Raw genomic sequence first — 23,652 nt, forward strand, 5'->3', positions numbered from 1 at the left:
AATACACCAACTCTGAGAATTTGAATCCAATGGTAGTTACCACTTTATCATACACCAGCCAATTTTATCTATTTACATGTAGGGGGTTTCAAATAAACCAGCAAGACAGAACCTATCACCATTTCAGAATCACTAATTCCTGATTTTGTTGAATTTATGATTATTGGAAGGGGGGGGGGGGTGCAGCAAAAGCAATCCAAAGTTTTTCACATAAAATGCATATTTTAGATTATTTTATAATTAAAAAATTTATTTGTTATAAATAACTTTTGTGAAATCTATTTACTTGCAAAAATTACCAATTCACAGTCCACATAAATGAAAACAATTTTCTGGAGAATACCAATCACAGAAATCTCATTAATTAGCTTTCTCATTTAGCTTTTAAGTATAGCCGAAATTTAATATTGAAACTTTAAAACGCATTAGGTGAATAGATACATTAAAATTTTAAATTTTAATCATAAAAATGTACCTATTAAAATTTATACATGATGCAAGTATTAAATAGTGAGTTGTACACATTCTAAAAAAGCATATAATAAGATACAATAATATCACATTCACTTCAAAATGAATGGAAATTGTTATTTTTTTCTCTATCATAGAGAAATATAACAAAACCCAGACCCCCCCCCCCCTCCCCAACACAGTATGCTTAAATCTTGAGAGGTGGAAAGGAAACACCTGGAATGTGTAGGAAACACCTGCACCACACACAACCAATCAGAAGTAATACCAGGATTTCACTCTTTTTCAAGTAAAATTTAAGGATTTCCCAAGTAATTTTTTATTTATTTGTTTCTGTGCCTATGCAGGCCCAACATAAGTTGTTAGTTTTAAATTCTTGTATCTACACAACCACAGAGCTCTGAAATATTCAGTGATATAATCTGTAAGCATCAGTTATTAAACATTCTAAATTAATATGAAATCATACAGTGCAGTATCAATTTCTGATATCCTTCAGAAATTTCATTAATAGTATTTTGAAATCTAAATGGAAATACTGATGTTCATTATTTCTGTGGGCAATCAAAACTTATTAATGCAGGAAGTATTAACAAGATTTTTTTTAAAGAATGTCATCTCTCCCTTATCTAATCATAAATCAACACATTAAATACACTGTTAATCTGACAGCATTCATTTACATAATTTTCCCGTTTTTTTCGTTACAGTTAAAAATTGTAAATTTTTAATTGTGATGATACCACTGAAAGTATGCAAAAATATGGCATATAATAATTGTAAAATAATGCTCTCTTGATATAAATAATTTACAATATGCATATATTTATTCTCTACAAAATGGTGAAAGGGTCACTGTATTGTTCATGAGTTCTTTCAATTTTGAGATGTTCTTAAAGTTGCAAGAAAATGAATATTGGAAAAATATATTACACAGAAGAAGCAAAACATAAAGTCTTCAATGTCGCCTTGCTGGTGGAAGATCTTCTACAACAATACTGCTACAAATTATGTCATAAGCTGTGCGATTATGTTGGAAAAAAAACATAGTGAAAAACATTGGAAAAATAAAAGCAAGAGAAAAATTCTTGATAAAGGCACGAAGCAAGGCCCTGAAATAAAAAAATATATATATATTACATCACACTGTAAAGCATATGTAATTTGCAGTTACATATCTTAATAAAGGGTGGGAAAAAAAAGTCAACTACTAACAAATTATAAAATACAGTGAGATTCAATAGACATGATAACTCAAAGTTGGAGACAAAAAACAACCTGAGTTATTGAAAAGTTTTCTTATCAAATTTTACTGCTTTTAATTTAAGTTACCTGTATAAACTAAACTTCAAAAATGAGTAGGCCTTATTGATGCATTGTTTTACCACTGAAATTTTAACTAAATTTAAGGAAATAAGGTAGGAAAAGCCAACACAAGAATCATGGCAAACTGTGGTGAATTTACCAGACAAACTAGTTTGCTGCTACTGCAGTTTCTCCTCATATTCTCAGAAACAGACAGTGCATGTTATCAGTAGCTGCAGTAGAAGTCGAGAACAATATACTGATCAATATGTTGGCGAGACAGGCAAGGTACTGATTGGTGACTGGTGTGTGAACACAACAGAAGATAACACCATAGCGTTAAGTGATTCATTGACATTATGACACACACACACACACACACACACACACACACACACACACACACACACACACACACACACACACACACACACATTGAACTTTATATATAAAGACTTTATATATATATATAAAGAACCTTTCTTTCTTTTCCTATTATTTCCTAACCTAGCATTTAAGGCCAGGTTAGGAAATAGAACAAAAAATAAAGAAAAACAAGGTCTGCACTCTAGCATAACTGGCTTGTTTCTAATTCTTCAGTTTCATTTTCTGCCCACACCAAAGCTCACAACAATTGTAAAGCAGTTATTAATCAGTCCAAACTAGATTTTGAACAGGCTAAGAGTAGAAAACTTGCTTCTTGCCCTAATGGTAGGAAAGCATTATGGTCTCTTGCCAAAGCTATTGGCCGCAACTTTTGCCCATCTCTGCTCCCACCTCTGTCCAAACCAGATTGTTCTGTTGTCACTTCGGCCAAGGATAAAGCTGACCTACCAGCATCCCATTTTTCTTTCAATTCATGTATTAATGATCTTGGTAAAACACCTCCCACCATTGCCAACACGCTCCATTCAATGCCTCCTGTGGTCTTCTGTCAAAAGGATGTCAGAAGGATTTTGACGAATCTTGATGCTAGGAAAGCTCCAGGTCCTGATGATATTTCTCCAATTATTCTGTTTTCTTCTGTTTTCGGGCTTCTAGATTCCATTCAGAAGAGGGTAGTTAGGTTAATTAGTGACTCATCCCTAACAGAGTCTATCCATTCTCTGTCATATAGACTTACTGTTTCTGCTGCATGCCTTTTCTACCGATACTTCCATGAGCGCTGCTCTTCCGAATTTGCTTCTATAATTCCCGCTCTCTCTCTTTCAAAACAGTCCGAACATGTGCTGCCACCAGCCAACATCCATTTACTGTCCATCTTCAAACTCACAGAACCAACTTTTCATCTTCCTCGTTTGTTCACTCAACTGCCGTTTTCTGGAATAACCTTCCTTCGTGCGTATTTCCTGAAAATTATAGTCTACAGAAGTTCAAGTCTAGTGTCAACAAATATCTTCTTTCATCTTTTTAACCTCCAATCCAAGCATGGTACTAAGTACTATAGGTTCCAATACCTCTTGTGTTCGGGGTTTACATAAAAAAAAAAAAAAAAAAACTAACCTTTTTTCACTAGCCAAAATGAAAGTTTATTAAAAAAAAACCCACACTTCTTTTGCCGTTTTAAGATTTCATCAATTACGTACATCATTAATTGCTCGAATCTGCCCTGAATTAGTGGTGTAACTAACCTAACCTTTTTTTTGCTAGCTATAAATGAAAGTCTATTTAAAAAAAATCCCACACTAAAAACAACCTACACAATTAAAAAACGTCGATAGTCTGGAGTGAGCACCCTGGTCTGAATTTAGTCAAAACTGATAAACCTTTTTTCCTAAACTAACCATAAAAACATACAAAGAAATCGATAATATGGTTGTTTTAATAGCAAAAACACTCAAACTCAAATAATCTGCTTTTACTAATGAGAAAAACCAATCATTACATCGTGTGTCAGGCCTATGTTTCAATCACTGTATGTTTCTCGACTTCTACTGCCTCTACCGATAACATTCGGTCTGTTTACTGAGAATGCAGGGAGAAACTGCATTAGCGGCAAACCAGTTTGTCCAGTAAGTATCCCAGAGTTTGCCTTGGTTCTTGTGTTGGCTTTCTTTATCTTAGCCAATTAAAAATGTTTTATAACTAAAGGAATTATTAAAATTAATAATTAAATTTTATTTCTTAAAATTAAAAAATATATATATGTCAATAAGGTATCAATAATGCTACACTATAAAAATAAGTGTCCCTGTATTTTTTAAATATTCAGTAAAAACAATTTTATGTTGATGAATTGATAGACACTACACTATTATATCATGTGATAAATTATGTAATTTATTATTGAAATGATGCAATTTTGAAGGAATTGAACCACCATTCAATGCCGAACACCTAACCAATGCATGGCTGTGTTTTACCAAATCAAGAGAGTCAACTTCTGGATCACAACAGGACTGAAGATGGGAAACAGCGAGTTGCCAAAACATAGCTATACATTGTTTAAGTGTTTGGCATTGAGGTGGCTCAATTCCTTTAAAAATCATTTTGATGATAAATTACTCAACCTACCACATGATATAATGAAGTAGTGTCTATCAATTCATTAAATAATATGAACAGTCACGTAGCCCCCCCCCCCCACTTCCATGTAAGGATTTTCTTCAGTGACTCCTATTCCATGATGTCCTCAATATGATTCAGTGCAGACAGATTATTTTCTATTGTAGCTAGGAAATCTATGCAGTTTGTCTACTGCTCAGCAAATGTCTTGGCTGGTACAATCATTAATTCCTTCTAATTCATCATAATTCTCTACTTCACCCTCTTGTTGTGTCTGTTTTACAAGAAACAATCTCTGCACCAGCTAAACACAATTCATAAATTTCAATATCCCTCAACATTAACAAATTTTTCAAATGAAACTGCTTTAGTTAGGCCCAAAAAGCTAAAAACAATATAACCTTTCTGGAAATTTCCTAGCCATCTACTACTTAAAATCGTTGAGATTAAGATCTTTAGCAAACTTTCAGTCATTTCAAAAATAAGTGTTTCATTTAAAGAAATGCTCTTTTCTTGGTACTGAACAAAACACTTTAATATACTGATCTAGATATGGATAACCTGCATTTCTTGTTTATTTCTTACTGCTAAGGGATTGAGTATGTTCTACCTGCTTAAAAATTGCATCCTTATTTGCTTAAGGTTGAGAGCATTACTATTACGAGGAATCCCAAATTCAGCAGAGGTACTATTTTCTTCTTGCCACCCTTTTCTATGGCTTGAATGAGTTCAACTGTATCTCCAAGTAACAGTCTTTAGCTTTCTCTCTGGTACTATCCTGCACAATGCTAAATCTACCACTGAAGCATACATACATCTATCCCCAAAATGGAATGAAAACACACTAAACAGAAAACATGCCAACAGCACTCATTTCAGAAATTTACATAATCAAAAATCACATACATATTTTTTCCTGGTAACTATGCACAGTACTGTTCTTGTAACTTGGATCTTTACATAACACTTCACTCTAAACAGAATTCATTCTAAATAAACAGAATTAATACAGCTATAAGTATACATTTTGTCACACTTATTCACAAAAGATCATATAACTTTGTCAAAGTGATTCAGTTAGAGAATGCGTACGTATTTCTCAAGATTGATATAACGAACCAATGACATGCTTCCTGCTAAGCCCACACAGAAAATTTTGGGTTAACCTAGGGTTACAAGACTGAATCACAAAAATTTTGAATTACTAAGAATGGCATCAAATGCAAAACTTTTAAAGTGTTTAAAATTGTTAAAACCTTTAACAATTTTTAAAGTGTTTAAGTGTTAAAACTTAAAATTTTGACAGGAAATTGTTGGAGTTCCAGATATCAAAGAATTTGACAGTGAATATACATTATCCTTCAAAGAATAACACAAACCATCAGAGTGTTGGTTTTACACCGATGTCAATGCCATTTGAACATTCAAATGAAATGGTTATTTCAACATTCACATCTACAAATCATTCTCGAAGAGCACTAGTGGTATGGCATGGGGCATTATCCTATTGAAATAAACATGGGTCCATACTAATGAAATGTCATATTATAGGGAGCATGGAATTGTCCAAAATATTAAGTTAGGTATCAGTGTTTATGGTTCCCCACCATAACTCAGCCAAACTTCACTGTTCACACAATGCACTCCAGCAGCAAGAGTTCTCCAGGCATTCCCAAACTCACCAATCTGACTGGAATAGGTGCAACAAGATTTCTCACTCCACATACCCAATCCACTTCTCTATGGAACAATTTCATTTGTTTCGCCATGCAATGTGAGCTGATTGTTGTTGTTGGTGAGGTTTGGCTTATGTGGTGCTTTCCCATGAAAACTGAGGCTGTGGAGCTCTGTACGTAGTGTTTGTTGACATCTCCTGGTTGGTGTTCCGAAAGGATGTCTGAGAAGCTTGTCATAATACCCTTCTGAGTACCCTCTAGCTGTGTGGAGTGAGCTTCCAGTCTTCCAATGTGTTGATGAACAGCAGCAGCAGTACCATCTCCCATTTCATGATAACATCACCAAAGATCTACTCTGGATGGTGTAGGCTGTCAGCAATTGCATGAGTCAACAAATCAGCAATGTGACATCCAAGAATAACACTCCCTCACCCTCAAAATCAGGCAACTTGGCTCTATATGCCTTGACAAAAATGACAAACTTGTGTGGCTCATGCATTTCTCTTATATACCAATCTGAGTCACTTATTTATCCAAGAAGGTCCAATGAAATCTCGTAGAGTGCAATAAATATAAAGTTAAATATAAAAAGGCATTCATGGGCTTCATGAGAGTGCAAAACAACTGTGTTTTTTTTTTTTTTATGAAAAACCCCAAACACAAAAGGTATCAAAACCTATTGTACTTAGTGCAATGCATGGATTGAAGGAGAAGTATTGGCAGGTGGGGGGGGGGGTGCAAACTTTGCTCTAGAGACTAAACATGGGTTTCACCACTTCAAGCCTCCAATAAGCAAAGTGGTGGTACTGCACCGATTGATGAGAGTCATCTATCACCCAGTGTACATATTAATATTATATTATAGTATTATTAGTGCTATTCCACATGTAGCAAGCAGAAAAAAGAAAAGAAAACAAAACAAATTGCCAGATGATTTAATGTTAGAATGCTTATTTAATACATGATTGTATATAAGATATGGGCCATGTTCATTTAAAATGACTGTAAAAATGGGCTTGAGTCAATAAAATACTAAAAAAGTCATTAATATTACTGGGTCTTATGTCTTCTTATTAGAAATTAAAGAAAGAATGTAAATTAATTTTATAAATAAAACTTTTATACAATATATAAAAATTGTTTCTTTTTAAATTGTGTAAACATTTGGAACACAGGTTGGCTGTAATAAACAGACAAAAATCTATAAGTTTAAGCTCAAATTCAGTGAAAATAAGATTTTTCCAATGATGGAACTTTAAATTAATAATAAAATAAGACCGGATAAAATTTATTTAAAAATAAAATACACTGACTGCAAAGTTAAAAGCAATAAAATAATAAAATGATAGATAAAATTAAGGTATATGAGAATAATATATGTGCAATTAAAAAGCAATAAAAATGATAAAATAAACAATAATGGCAGAAAGTCAATGCTGTTCATGATAATATTACCATTCATGATTCAATGCTTATTGGAGAAAATTTTTCCAATAAACAATTGAGACAATCAATTTTCTAAAAGCTTCATATCTATTACAGAAACTTACATGCCATACATATTTATCAGCCCTCAAAACTAGGTTTCAGTCAACATAACCAAAAATAAATCAACAATAAAGGTACCGACATACAGAATTCAATGAGGGAAGTAAGAACATGCTATTAACAAGCATTTTTAAGTTGTAAATGACAAGAAGGGAGAGAAGAATTGTCAGACTATAATAAATATGGCTGCTAAGTTCATAGTAACCAATACCACCTGGCTGGTGGTTTAATTGGCTTATGCTAGCCTGATTGCTTAAAGGTTTACTTACAAATTTTTCTATTCCTCTTGCCAGAAATTCCATTTAATAATAGTGGCATACAAAAAAAAAAAAAAAAAAAAAAAAACTCCTATTTATTGAAAATCAATTAACTTGGACAATTTGGCGATACTGATTCCAAAAGTATTGGCTGTGCTTCATCACATTGCTTTTTTTCATACATTTAATAGCAAGTAAAGAATCCTCATGAGAAGGATGGTTCACACAAAGGAATTAGACAATATTCCACATAGCTATCAGCATGTGACAGTGCAGACATACAGTAAGTCAGAGCACATAATAATATACTTCAAGCATTTATTTAGTGGCCTGACACATTAACTTCACTTCTTTAATACTTTTCTGCTAGGAGCAGATAAATCCTTCTAAATAGTAACTGTAGTCAGCGACCATTATCTCATTCCATCTACCATGGTAGCATCCTTCTATGTTCTTGATGTTTTACTGAAATCTTTTACACAGCTATTCACTAAACATGTCAAGATTCTCCAAAAGGCAGTCATGTAGCAAATGAAGCTTCAAACTCATATTGTAAAAGGTTGTATCCATATTTAGCATGTTGTCGACAACCTACCTGTGTTCCTCTACCTTAGATTGCTGGAAACTAAGATTCTGCCTGAAAAACAATAGGTGAAGTGTGTAAGGTGCCTAGCCTACAGACACTGCAATTTGCAGAACCTATGCCTTTCTTGGTAAGAGGACCCCTTCGTCCTCTCACCAATCTTGTAGCCCTTCTCTGTACTTGTTCAAGCAACTCTACATCCTTCCTAAAATGATGCCTCCAGACCAGTACATAGTACTCAAGGCATGGCCTGACCACTGCTTTATAGAAAGGGATAATACAGTATCTCCTTTTCCCTACTAGCAAAATTCCTGTATATCACTGACAAAACCCCATGATCAGTAGTGCTCAGAAAACTTCATATCCAACTGCACTATTACTACCAGGTATTTTTCATTTTCTACCACCCTAAGGGTAGTACCACACAATCCATAAGTTTCTCTGGGGTTACTGCTACCCATATGCAGTATTTTGCATTTGTCAATGTTAAACTTCAGTTGTACTTCTCAGCCCATCTGTCCAACTTTTCTAGATCCTGTTCCAGTAGCACACTGTCATTTACAGCCCTGCCAACCTTAGTATCATCTGCAAACTTGGATATTAAGCCTGGTATTTCTCCATCAATATCATTGATAAATATACAAAACAACAGTAGGCCCAACACCGAACCCTGGGGGACTCCACTAATAACATTAGTCCACGAAGAGCAGAATCCACTGATTACCACTATCTGTCTTCTCCCACTGAACCAAACCTTTTATCCATTGTAGCAACTTGCCCTTAATACCATACTGCTCCAATTTTTACAGTAGTCTTCCATGTGCAACAGTATCAAAAGCTTTCCTGAAATCCAAGTATATGATATCAAAATTATTTTTTGAATCCAGTTCCTTTGAAATCACATCGTAGTAGCCAATCAAATTTGTCAGACAAGACTTCCCCTTAACAAACCCATGCTGTGTCTGAATTATTACTGCAATCTTGTTTGTTGTTTGTTATTAGCAACTAAGGCCATATTGCTCAGGGGATATGCGGTGGTCATTCCCTGACCTTTCCGCATCTTCCGTATTTGGTGGTGATGGGCTCGAGCCCCGGTCTAATCAAGAAGCGTGTGCTACGCACTACTGCTCCTTCCCACCTGGCTAGGGAGACGCCTTCTGCAGTCTTGTCTAGATCAGCAGTTTCCAACCGGTGGATTGCACTAAAAATTCTGTAATAGCACCTACTTAGATTTACATAGGTATATTATTGTAAACTACAAAATATAACTAATAATAAACAATAAAGTAAAATAAAATTAAATAAAAAGTAAAGAATTGCCAAAGAAAGATACCACCACCGTCTGGGTGGTGGTATCTGCCGGTTTTGAAGCTTGTTGGCTTTCTCATCGGTGGGTGAACAGGTACCCTGTTTTTGTTGCAATAGTGACAACCCCGTTATGAAGTATAACTCCACAACATGAGAGATGCTTGATGGTATGCATGGTTTAATTTAAAACTATTTCTTGACTAAATGTCTAAGAGTATGAAAAAGGTTGTTTATGCATGGGTAATGCGAGATAAAATCACACGATGCATGCATAAACAACCTTTTTTAAATAAATGTTTTCCATACTAATTTTTTTTTCATTCTCAAGGATCATTATTATGTATAGGTACTTTTTTTTAGAACCTATAGTACTTAGTATGTTGCATATTCTGAAAAGAAGAAAGAAGATACTTGTTGACATTACACTTGAACCTCTGTAGATTGTAATTTTCAGGAAATACGTATGAAGGAAGGTTGTTCCAGAAAACAGAAGTTGAATGAATAAATGAGAAAGAAGAAAAGTTGGTTCTGTGGGTTTGAACTTGTACAGTAAAAGGACGTTGACTGGTTGCAGCACGTGGTTGGACTGTGAGAGAGGGGGGGGGGGGGGGAGAGAGAGAGAGAGAGAGAGAGAGAGAGAGAGAGAGAGAGAGAGAGAGAGAGAGAGAGAGAGAGAGAAGCCAATTCAGAAGAACAGTGTCCCCTCAAGTATCTATAGAAAAGGCATGCAACAGAATGTCTATGAGACAGAGAGTGAAGAGACTCTGTTAGAGACATTAATTAATCTAACAGCCCTCATTTGAATGGAATCTAGAAGCCTGAGAGAAGTTTTGGGGGCACTGTCCCAGATGTGTGAACAATGTTCCATGGTAGGCCGGATTTGAGATTTCTAGAGTCAACAACTGTTTGGAAGAAAAGTAACGCCAAGAGTGAAAGTGAAAACACAGTTGTTAAGATGCAGAGGAAGCTGTATTTGAAATGTTCTTTATGCCGAGAGAGATTAGAAGTCAGGGTAATCCCCAAGATCTTGCGACGAAATCGGAGCATCATTGGAGATAAGCATAGGAACAGAAGAATCCTTTTTGCGAGATATAAGACAGGACTCAGTTTTGGAAGGACTGAAATTAAGTTTTCATTGCCCCACTGGAGATCAGCATTTAAGGATTTGACAGTGGATACTTGAGAAGTTGAAGCTGTTTGAGCTGGGCAAGGTTTCTCACACTGGAGAAACCTTGCTATCATCAGCAAAACTACGGATAGGATTTCTGGTCAATGGAAAAAGGTCATTAATATACTAGAGGAAAATACTGGGAGAAAGAACTGAACCTTGAGGAACACCTGCATTAGTGGAGAAGTTAGAAGGCAGAGCGCCATCTACCATCACCCACAGTGAGCAGTCAGAGAGAAAACTGGATACCCAATTACAAAGAACAGCTGGCAAACCACTGGACGGAAGCTTATTTAGAAGACCTTTATACCAAACACAACTGAAAGTCTTTGAAATTTCAAGAGCAATGGCTTCAGTTTCATCAAACTTTTCCATTGAATTTGTCCATAGATGGGTAAAATAAGCCAGAATATCACCAGTGGATCGACGCTGATGGAATCCATACTGGCGACTGTTGATCAGACGGAAGGTTTCTAGGTAGTTTAAGAGTTGGCGGTTAATTGATTTCTCCATCACTTTAGAAAGAGTAGAAGTAATTGCAATGGACAATAATTGGATGGGAGGGATTTGTCATCCTTTTTAGGAACTAGCTGGATTTCAGCAAATTTCCAAGCAGAAGGAAAAACACCTTTGGAATAAGAAAGTGAAAAAAAGGTGGCAAAAAACAGGAGTAAGTTCAGGAGAGCAGATTTGGAGAACAAGTGTAGAAATACCATCAGGCCCTGGAGCTTTTTTAGAATCGAGATTCGTCAAAATTCTTCTGACATCCTTTTTACAGAAGACCACAGGAGGCATTGAATGGAGCGTGTTGGGAATGGTGGGAGGTGTTTTACCAAGATCATTAATACATGAGTTGGAAGAAAATTAGGATGCTAGCAGGTCAACTTTATCTTTGGCTGATGTGGCAACAGAACCATCTGTTTTTGACAAAGGTGGGAACAGAGATGGGCAAAAATTGCAGCCAATAGTTTTGGCAAGAGACCAGAATGCTTGGCTGCCACTGGACAAGAAGCAAGATTTCTACTCTTAGCCCATTTGAAATCTAGTTTGGGTAGATTAATAACTGCTTTACAAAGTATAAGACTTAATAATAATTTTTATCATTATGCAATGTCACTTATAAAACGTAGACATTACACTTGAATATTTTATTAAAAAAATTCAGTAAAAAAAACAAAAAAACCATACAATTTCAAAGAATATAGGCTTAGTTACTTGCATTAAAAATATTGTGTTGAAAGGGGTGTTCACAAGTCAAAAAATGTTGGGAACTGCTGGTCTAGATGATCCTGCAATACTTCTTTAACCAGTGACTCCATTATTTTACCCAGAACAGAAGCTAAACTAACAGATTTGTAATTACTCGTGTCACCCTTTGATCCCCTTTGTGAATGGGGGATATATAATTGCACATCTCTAGTCAATGGGGACTTCCCCTGAGTCCAAGGATGCTCTCATGATTATGGCCAAGGGTTTGCTTACTTTCTTTTCTGTCTCCTTTAATATAACTGGAGAGATCCCATCCACTCCAGTTCCCTGTCTTATGTTTAACTTCAACAATTTCTCCTCCACTCTGCTCTCAGTTATTACAAAATCATTAACTCCCTGTTAGAGTTTAATATGCTTCTATCCTCCACTTCCCTACAGAATTCCTCATGTGTGAATGTAGATGCAAAATACTCATTCAGTTTGTCAACTATATGAGTAAGGTCATCAACAGTCGAACCATTGATATCAAATGGACCAATCTGATTCATCCCCCATCCTTCTAGAAGGAGATGAATCACAGTATCCCCAGGTAACACTTACCTGGGTATACTGTGTCTAAGTATGGAGACCTTCCCTAAAATGGACAATGAGCAACTTGAAAGGATGCAAAGGCAGGTAAACTGCATGATGAGATCTGCAAACAGGCAATCATATGAGGAAAGACTTCAATTATGTGGGCTACAGAACTTGGCAACTAGGCACCTTAGAAGCACCTGGATGAGGTCTATAAGCTCCGAGAGGGGATAGTAAAATGAATGCAAAATTTTCACCATTATGAAGGATTCCAGAACAAGGGACCATAAATTCAAATTATGGGGGAAGAGATTTAGACTGATATGAAATGAGTTTAATTTTAGCCAGTGAGCAGCAAGCTGATAATCACTAGAACAAGTTTCCTCCACAAGCAGCTGAAGCTGGTAGTTTGAAGAAATTCAAAAGTTAACTGAATAGTTATCTATATAAGGAGGGAGGCATGTATTTAGTCTATTTTCTTTTCTACTTTTTATACATCATCTTTTATTTTATTTTACACCTTCCTTTATATTATTGTTGATTTTTATTTTATGTATATTTCTTTTTTTTTCTCTTTTTTTTTTTTTTTTGCCGGTGCAGTCTGTAACATCTTTGCATTATATGGCTAATACTAATGATATAACCCTTATGTCTTTCTCATCCTGAACACATCTCCTAAGACAAGTTTATAAAACACCAGATTTCATTCTTAAAAATGTTTTATATTCTGAGAGTGTGTGCATTCTATAAACTGTCATTTCTTTTCTAAGTTTATCATCTTCCATAGTCTCTAATAATTGTAATACATACACATGACAATGTTGCCTTACATTTCTCAGCAGTTAATGAAATTAACTACAATATTTTGTTTTAATTCAATTCTATAATTCAAATAACACAATGCAGTTCTTGATGCTCTTTAAAATGATTTATATAAATGAACTATTATTAAAAGTTTGGCTCTGAATATGATTTGTAATATTTCAGTTGAACTCAAAACTTTATGGTATGATATTGATGAAGAAGTTGTGATGAACTCATAATGAATGCAAAAAGATATTTGCTTGATATTTGGATGGATTAAAATGTATACATAAAAATAATTTGCAGGATGACATCAAAAGGCTTGAGCTTATGTTCCAGTAAGGAACTACTTCATTATGCATGAGCTGATACAAAATTATAATAAATCAAACTGAAAAGCATTGCTATGACAGCTCTTTGAGAGCCAACTGCCTCCTCATTATGTCTGTCACCATCACTAGTGGGAACACAACAATACAAGAGAGCACGGCAAAATTATAAAAGAGAGAAGCATTTAATACCTAATTAATAATTTACTGGATGTTTATCCAAATGTGTCTGTCACTTCAAGAACTGTCTGAAATGTGTCTGTTACAATAGCTTAAAGAATAAAAGTCAGGCATGAGTTAAGAATAACTAACAGGCCAGGCTTGTTGCTAATCTCTAAAGATTATTAATAATTTTGTTATAATAAAGTAATATTTCACATTGACAAAATGTAGGAAGTTAATTTTAATGTTGTTTATTTTTGAGTAAAAACAATTAAGGCTATGAACCATCGATGTACTGTGTCTGTAAAATTTGTTATTCTCTGGTCTGTCTGCCTATATTACTGGATGAAAAAGCTAAGTTTTTTTGGGAGGAATGTAAAAAGCACAAAAATTCCTTCCATCTTGATGCCATTCAAACCAAAAAATTTTTTGCAGTGTGGAAGGACAGCAATAATAACCACTGTGATACCCACGAGTGCAATTTCAATGTAAAGTAAGTGTCGTTCCTATGCAGGTTTAACATATATACACTGAGTTGTAAGTTTATTATGTACATTGATCTTTCTAACCTCAATAAGGTGCTGAAAAATTCCAAACTTGTTCACATCCTGCAATTAACTCACACTGGATGCCATCTGATCCCTACCACCAATAGCTTGTTCCACATCATCCTGCATATACTCTGTCAAATGTTCTCTAAGTCTGCTCTGAATGTTCACAGATTAAAAGGACCAGGTCATCTAAGTAGGCAGTGGCCTCTATGTCCTGGAAGGATCTATTTGGTTACTCATTAAAGGATGACAATCCACACAGTGGAGCCTAGCATTGAACCCTGCAGGCAGCCTTTTGTGAATTGGCAAGATACTTGCTGGAATCTACTACAAATGTAAACATTCCTCTAAGAAAGTGATTTGGAAGACACTATAAAGATTTTGGGAGCAGTCTGCCACTCTAGTGTTTAATAACACTCTACCACCACAGTACATCAAAGGTGCCTTTGAAGTTGACAGAGATGGCTAGTATGCAACTGTGGTCTGATGTACAAAAGTTAAGTTTAAAGAGAAATTTTTCTCTACCTGAGCTGGGTTTAAAGTCATATTGTTCAGAGGAATTGAGATCACAGTTGTTGATAAATCTTCCTTGGAGCCAGCATTCAAATATCTTTCCTAAAATATGCACAGTAAAAGGAGCCTGGGACATTAGTCAGTTTCTATGAACTTTTTACGAAGTGAGAATAATCCAATCTTCCATACAGTTGGAGTAGGGCTTCCCACCTGCAAGCCTAAAATTTGTGCAACCTGTTTCAAGGAGGTCAATACCTAAGCTCTTCCCATTTTCAGGCTTTTTTTAAAGCAAGATCAAGCTTTTCTAAAGTTAATGGTGGTTCTGTGCTGTCGCTACAGCATGTAGATATGTAGCATGCTCTTCTTGCAGAATTTGTATTCACTGCACCAGGTGACCTTTCCTACTCCTGAAATATCCTGTATTGGTACTATATTCCCACTGTATCCACAACTGCTAGTTTTCAGTTAAGTGGAACTAGATGAAGTCATCTGCTACTATATCCCATCCATGACAGGATACAGCAGTATGACCCACAAGAGGGCATTCACATTTTTAACCTTTTACATATAGTACTTAGAACTCTTAAGTGCTGTCAGAAAATAATTAATGTGTTTTACTTAATTTTTGTTTCTTAATTTCTTTCTCAGGTTCTGTGTTAAGTTTTATTTTAACAGATTTGAATCACTGGCTATGAAGGATACAGTGAAGCATGCCATGTTTGAGGATAAAGACGGCCCAATGGCTGGTAAGGTTCAAGTGGAGGCCATTTGTCAATCTGACAGAGGGGAAACAGAACTTGCAGTTCTATTTTCTATTACTGGCTAAAAGAAAAAAAAGTTTTGTGCTTCTAGATAATGGAGCAGTGTTTATAAAGATATAGAAGGCTAATGACTGGTAAAATTTATGCACCATTTGTTGCTGGCTCAAAGAAAAAGAAGTTTTGCGTTTCCAGATATTGAACTATTTACCAGCTGATTGAAAAAATGATCTTTCAAATGAAGATAAAATTGACCACATCTTATCATAACATTTCAAGTGTATAGGGGTTACTTGATGTCAGTTTCCCTGTAGTCATCCTTCAAACTACCAGATTTTGAGCCTTCAGTTTTATCTTTAAAACTTTCTAAATCTTTTTTTTTTTTTTTGTGTAAGTTTGATTTTTAGAGGTTGTGAATGATATGAATTTCATATTATGTGTAGGGTGTGGAAAAAAAATTTAAAAAGTTGGGAAGACTTGCACTATAATCTCCATCTGAGACAAACTCACTCAGCAAAGCAAAACATTAAAAACCTTGGAAAGAATCCTCCCATCACTAAATTTATACATGGACCTTTCCACTCCTCAGTAATAACTACACACAAGACTGTGTGTGTGTGTGTGTGTGTGTGTGTGTGTGTGTGTGTGTGTGTGTGTGTGTGTGTGTGTGTGTGTGTGTGTGTGTGTGTGTGTGTGTGTGTGTGTGTGTGTTTTGGGGGGGGGGTTTATACATAACCCGGTATTTGTGCTGAGAAAATACTTGTCCAACTTAAGCTTTCTGTTCATTAAAAGCTAAACATTTCCAAGGTCTTTAGATCCCACTGTAAAATTGATGTCTTAATAAAATTTAATCAACATACCACCCAATTCCTATATCGCCTGCTGGATATACTCTTACTCGAGTTGCATCTAATGGTACCACAGTGTGACATGAAACCACCCTAAGCTTCAGAATACTTTTTCCTGGAGTAGAACCTCCTGGTCCCTGTGTCCCTCGATGGATACACAATGCCTGTAGAATATTTAGCACTGTATATAACAAACAAAGCCTGAAACTAATAGTAAATAACATGCACCAAAATAAATTAAAAGTTACAAAAAAAAAAAAAAAAAAAAATTTGTTTACATTTCCTTTATAGTTTATTATCAAATGCATTACTTAATAAAGATAATAATGGAAAATTTTCTGCATCTATATACAAGTTTACCTATATATGACTGTTGATTAGTTCAGTGCAGGAGTTCTTAACCTAGGACATAAGCCAAAAATGGGGTCCCATGCCATTTAGGGTGGGCTGCCATGATCTTCAGTAAATTGAAATTTCTCCCAAAATAAGGGAGAAGTGTACTAATTTCACAGTACCAATTTAAATTACTTTCTCAGTTGAATGAATAACAGGCTACAAGTTTCACTTTGGGAGAATATCCAAGTTTTCTATTACCAACTAATAAACTAATTATTAATCATAGTTTAAAATTATCACATAGCTGCCAACTTGTAATTTTCAAAAAGCCAGAGACCAGGCATTTATAAGAAAGAGAGGAAAACAGCAGGCAGGGCAAAAACAGGTGAAAAACAAGGTTTTTTTTTAAAGTCCACACAGCATTATAAATTACATTTCACTGGCAAAATATACACACTTTATATTAAAATACAGCCATGGGATTGTTTAACAGTATAGCACACTTTTAAGCATTCACTTACCTAAGATTTTTCAGTCTGTGTATTTATTTGAATATTCTACTAGACATCAAGTGACTTTGATTGCAAAAAAGATATTATTGCAGACCATACCCTCATCAGAAATGCTGAATCAAAATCTGTATAGACTTTGGCTGTTAGCAGCATTTCTAAAGCTTTGCCAGAAAGAGAACGTCTGATCTCAGTTTTTGTTTTTCTAATTTGGCTGAATATTTTCTTACCCTTAGCACTGCCATGAGGAACTGTTAAAATGTCAAGCATAACTTGCAATTCGTTATATTTCAAAATTCCATGCACACTTGTCAGTTCCCCAACCAAGGATCACTGTACATCAATTATTTCTTCTTTCATAATAGTGTCTGGTAAGTTCTCACACTGAAACTTACAACTGATACTGCAAAACATGTATTGCTGCATCTTTTTCTTTTATCTTTAATGACACCAAGAGTAGTAGAAACTTGTGAACCATGTAGTTGCAAAACTGCAAATTACTTCCTCACTGAGCAAAAGAACAGAATCTTCTCCTCTTGTTTTAGACTCCACAATTTGAAGTAGAAATGCATATGACTAAGTCAGGCTCATTTTTCTAGTTTAGTTTGCTATGGCAATCAATTTCTAAAATGGAAGTGGTAGATTTGAAAACTGTTAATAGAACAAATTTTCACATAATATTCCTCAACATAACTAGGAGTAATAACCTCAGCACACAGATGTGAGGTAAAATGCATGGAAGAGCTATGTTCAGATTTTCCAAAGCCTTGACATAACATTTAAAAGAAACAAAGCAAACTGTTTTATCAAGGCCAGAAGAGAGAGAAACATGAACAGTCTTTCTGCACGAAGGTTGGCAGGATTGTTAATGACACTAATGACAGTACACTGCTGCAACAGGATCTAGAAAAGTTGAGCAGATGGGCTGAGAGGTGGCAAATGAAGTTGACAAATGTAAAGTGCTGCATATGGGAAGCAGTAATCCCAGAGTAACATATCAACTCTGTGGTACCACAATGACAGTGGTAGAGAATGAAAAGGACCTGAGGGTAATTGTGCAGGCAAATATGAAGTTTTCTGAGCAGTGCAGACAGTCTGCAAGAGTAGCTCATGGTGTCTTGTCAATGATATACAGGAATTTTTCTAGAGGGATAAGGAGGTGATTATCCCCTTGTATAAGGCAATGGTCAGGCCACACCTTGAGTACTGTACACAGGTCTGGGGCCTCATTTTAAGAAGGATGTAGAGCTGTTGGAATGAGTACAGAGAAGGGCAACAAGATCAGTGAATGGAACAAAGGGTTGCTCTTACGAAGAAAGGCTTAAGTTTTGCAAATCACAGTGTCTGGAGACTAGGCACCTGCGAGGTGATCTGGATTGAGGTGTATAAAGCCATGAATGGTTTGAGCATGCTCAATGCTGATGGGATTCTTCCTCTTGCTCAGAATAATCACCTGAGAGGGCATAAATTCAAATTGAGGAAAGATGGTTGTAGGATAGATGTGCAGAAGTTTGCCTTTAGCCAGCAGGTGGTTGATTGCTGGAACAAACTTCCATCTGTCATAAAAGTTGATAGCTTAAACAGATTCAAGGCAGAACTTGACAAACATTTGGAGCGAGGGGATGGGTGAAATAAGGGTGTTTTTTTTTTTTTTTTTTTTGGCTGATGCTATATAAGCTTGCTTTCTTGCATCAAGTGCCCATGCTAATACTAATCAATATCAGGATTTCACTGGGAAAGAATCCCAATGATGTTAGAATTACACTCTAACATTATTCTTTTCGACTGTATCAGGGTAGCCACCCTTTGCAACAGTAACAGTTTGATAATTCATAATATCACGAACCTCTACAATAAGCTTCTGGAAAACAAAAGTCCTCCAGCCTACCTTTATTACCATTTCAATAAAGCACTTCATATCATCAAACATAAAAAGATGTTTAACCACCTAACTGATATACATAATATTATAGCTAGCTGATATCCTACTGCTTACAGGCTTTTACATATTATACAGATAGTACCTACAGCCATGGGCGTCCGCAGAGTGGGGACAAACAGGGCACTTGCCCCTTCCTGGAATCGAGTAAAAAATTCCACAAATTATAATCGTAAAAGTGATTGAGATATGTAACCTTACACTCTCGACCACGGAACGCTTTGTCTGCCTTAAAATTTTATTCCGGTTTGGCCGGTTTCGGCCCTCAGCGGGGTAACCATAGAACACATGTTTCATCTATTGCAGCAATAAAACACGTGTTCCTGTTTTTGGTTCATCGACTGATATTCCCCAAACTTTACCAGAAGTTTTGGAATATTGCGAATATTTCCCTTCTATTAATTTGGCAATAACTATTGGTATGACATTAACTGTCATAGCGACCTGTACCATTGAAAGAAGTTTCAGCACCTTGGGCAGTGTTAAAACATGGTTAAGGTGTCCACTGTCTCAGAAACTCGCTCATCAGGTTTATGTATGATTAGTGTGCACAGGAAGAAACTAGAAGAGGAAGCGGTAAAGAAGAAATTTATTGAAAATGTCATCAATAGGTTTGCAAGCGATAGACTGAGAATTCAATTCTTATACGATACGTGATTGTTGAAATTATTATTATTATCTATCTAACTATCTATATTAATCCTTGTTTCCTTTATATTTTAAATTTATATACATTATTTATTTGTTTTTGTATTGATGCAATCTGTATTCTATAATCTAATTGTATAATTAAGTAATTAAATAAAAATTTATTAATGTAATTATTTGTCTCCAAGATTTGCCCCTGGAAAATTTTCTGTGGACGCCCATGCCTACAGCCTCTTTGGCATCTTTCAGTCTAGAAAACATGTACCCACCAATTGGATAACAAAGAAGTATTGGATTTATATTTACTTTTTATTTTTATTTAATTTTATTCTTTATTTTTTTAAAACATAACTGACTTAAACAAATGAAGTATACTCCGAGAACTATGTTCAGGATCCTACTACAGGAATGGCAAATTCAATCCTGCACTGCCCGAGCCCACCTAATTTTCCATCTTCCGATCTCTTTTCACTGTCCTACTACCCTACATTTTTATTTCTTGTGAGCTTCTTTTACCGAATGGAATATCCAGATGCTATTTTTCTACTATACATATTTTTCTCGCCTTACACAAAGTTTAGCGACTATTTACTTGCTACTTTATAAGCTTTTCATTTTCTCTTCTATCCTGGGATGTACCACTTCATTTGTTTAATGCCAATCACCCACTATACTCTCTTAATTTAAATTTTGTCCAACTTACGGGCTCCTTTTTCCAACACTTGGGGTCGCTGCAACATACCATAAATACATTAAACAGACTAGCAGTAATTCTTTTGGCCTCTTACTGCCGGAGTGCATAGTGTCTCTCCCCACAGTCAGTATACTGACATGACTCCTGTTTTGGTATTCCAGTAAGTTATTTTATTTTCTTTTTTTATCTTTTCTCCTTTTATGTCTCAGTTCTCCACCTCTGTTGGGTCAGCTATTATACATTAGCATTACCACAACTTTTTGATCTTACATTTGTCCGTGATTAATTCAAAATTCAAGATGCTTCACCGCTTCAACCACATGCTACGTATGTTTCATGTCGGAAACAGAGGTCTTATTTCTTGCTGTCTTTCCTGTGGTATTGGCAGCTGATTCTTGAAGAAGACATTGAAATCATGGGATCTACAGCATCAAGTACTCCAGCATCAAATAAAATAAAAATAAAATTTTTATTTTATTATTTTTTACTTTTCAGGTACCTTCTAGTTTTACCATAGTTTCAATTTCCGGTTTTGTTGGCCTGTTCCCTTCCTCTCCATCACTATTCATTAGTGTCATTGGGTTCTTCTTGCAATATCCCTGGTCCATAAACCTTATGACTTATTTCTACTGGGCTTATTGTAAATTTCTTATAACGTACGTATATATAAGGATCGTGATAACATTCAGGCCACAGAAGAAATCACAAAGGTCCACAAGTTGCCTTTGTCCACTCTATAGGGTGTAACATCGGACATCTTCTGAATAACCTGAAAATATTTGAGATTCCCTTAATGGTACTGCTATGGTGGTCTAAAAAGTGTATTGGCAAGGGTATTAAATGAGAATATTGAGTACCTGGTTTTTATAAACTGTTTTTGCCATTTGATTAATTTGTGTGCTGAAAAGGGGGACTACATGCCTTCCTGTGAAAAGTGGATGAATATTTAAAGGTCATTTAAATTTTAAATGCTCAGGGTCATATTTAAATAAAATTTGAATTTATAAATACAAAATTCATAAATAAAACTTTGACTCAACATTTATAAAGAGAGCGAAATATTAGCATCTGCTGTGAAGCAATTATAATTAATTTATAGTGTCTAACAGATAATCCAAATAAATTCACAGACAGAAAAATCCAAGGTGCACTAATGGTTAAAAGCAGACTGTAATGATAAACAATCCTCTGGCTGTATCTTAATGTGAAATGCATATTACTTAAATTTAATTTCAGTCCAAAAGTTAGCATTTAAAAGAATCGTCTACATTTTTTTCTGATAATGGCTCTCCTGTTTTTTCTTATAAAAATTATGAAAATTGCTGATTCACAAAAGTTAAAGATTGATAGCAATGAATCCCAAGGCTATGCTGAAGGATTACAAAAATTAGCACTAATGCATTAACATCACTTTCAAACAAGGCTTAATTTTTAAAGCATTTGTGACATCAGAAATTTATAAAATATTTCTAAGAACAAACAGTGTGTTGCAAATAGCTTACATGTTCATGAGTGGTGACTTACAAACACATACACATACAGGAAGCAAGTTTTCTACTCTTAGGCTGTTCAAAATCCAGTTTGAATTGATTAATAATTGTTTTCCAACTGTTCTGTTTAGCAAGGTGTTTAGCATAGACAGAAAAAGAAGCTGACGGTTGGGATCTTAGCCAGTGTTTACACTGTCTTAACCTTAGCATATTTATTGGAAAAACCAAGATTTAGATAAAGGACGAAAATTTTAGTGTAAAATAAGGAATTTCATCTTACACTGACACAATTTGAGCAAACAATGATTAGAATATTTAAAAGAGTTACCCAACAGAATTCACACAGGTGATACATTTTGCATTCCTGTATTGGCAAATGACTTGAGGCTGAGAGAGAGAGAGAGAGAGAGAGAGAGAGAGAGAGATCAAGTGATGATGTGAGACATTTAGAAGATAACTAATAATGTTAACTGTACTTTGAAAGGTGAAGAAAAGATCAAGAGTTTTGGGTGTGTGGGTAGGATTATCTGATATTCTGGAGATTGGTGAACAAATTGTGTAAGTAATTAGTAATTACAAAAGCCTCGACAACCTGACAGCTAGCTAAAAAAATCAAAGCCAGTTGGAGCTTTGCTCATTAAAGTCGCAATTTGCAATTTAGGTTTGGGGTAACTATTGAAACAAACTTATGTGCAAAATGAACTAATCTTTCCTAAGAAAACTTCCCAACTCATTTCATGAATACATGCTGTTTTGTTTCAAATCTCAATATCCATTTTAACATACAATGGTGAAAGAATTGGTTGTCTCACCTCATTTTTTCCATTATTCCTCCAATTTTCGTAATGCTTTATCTTTTAAAATATTTTATAGTATGTATTTTCTAATTGATTACTAAGATATTTATAAAACATTTGAACATATTCTAGATTTAATGTTTATTTCTATTTTACTTGAAAAATAAGCAATGGAGTGAAAAACTGTTTTCCATAGCTCTATAAAAGTGATTTGTAGGCTACAAAAATAAATTGTTCAACCAAAAAGTCATGGCCCCCTCCCTCCAGTTGCAGGAAACTGTGTGGTTACAAAATGTTCAATTGGCAGCTCCACTGGAAAAGACAATTTCCAGTTTGTGTTCTGAGGTACATAGAGAACCACTAATATTAATTGTGTATTTTAAAGGGTTTTTGGTGAAGAGAAGATCATTAGTGTTGAGTATGTTGTTAGGGTTATCTGTATTCTTGTAGATAAATGTACAAGTACTGTAAGGTGTTTAATAATCACAAGTACCTTAGCATCTCTACCAGCTGTGTTCATCCAACTAGAAATCTGAAATCAACTGGGTTGTAATCATTAAAATCACCAAGGGAAATTATATAATTTTTAAGAAAGTCAAGTTTCAAAGAAAGGAATTCAAAAAAATCTCAGAGTGATTTGTTAAGATTGCAGATTAGGAAGTTTCTAACAA

General features: G+C 35.1%; 1 protein-coding gene across 2 annotated transcripts in view; it reads right to left on the reverse strand.

Moving 5' to 3' along the window:
* Positions 1 to 1,327: 1,327 nt before the first annotated feature.
* The window catches only part of LOC150085541 (protein FAM8A1), a 100,461-nt gene continuing 78,136 nt past the window's right edge, over positions 1,328 to 23,652 (reverse strand). The window contains exons 4-6 of one of the 2 annotated variants that reach the window (XR_016546929.1): positions 16,581 to 16,732; positions 5,188 to 5,270; positions 1,493 to 1,583 (exon numbers count right to left, since the gene is read on the reverse strand). Coding sequence is in view for 1 of the 2 variants with exons in the window: in XM_090373331.1 (XP_090229457.1) it covers positions 1,430 to 1,583; positions 16,581 to 16,732 (306 nt within the window). In the remaining variant the exon portion in view is untranslated. Of the gene's footprint in view, positions 1,584 to 5,187; positions 5,271 to 16,580; positions 16,733 to 23,652 lie in introns of both variants that reach the window. The other variant, XM_090373331.1, reaches the window with a different exon arrangement.

The sequence above is a fragment of the Mastigoproctus giganteus genome, chromosome 5, assembly GCF_048544385.1.
Source record: "Mastigoproctus giganteus isolate SK-2022 chromosome 5, ASM4854438v1, whole genome shotgun sequence".
NCBI classification, from domain to species: domain Eukaryota; kingdom Metazoa; phylum Arthropoda; class Arachnida; order Uropygi; family Thelyphonidae; genus Mastigoproctus; species Mastigoproctus giganteus.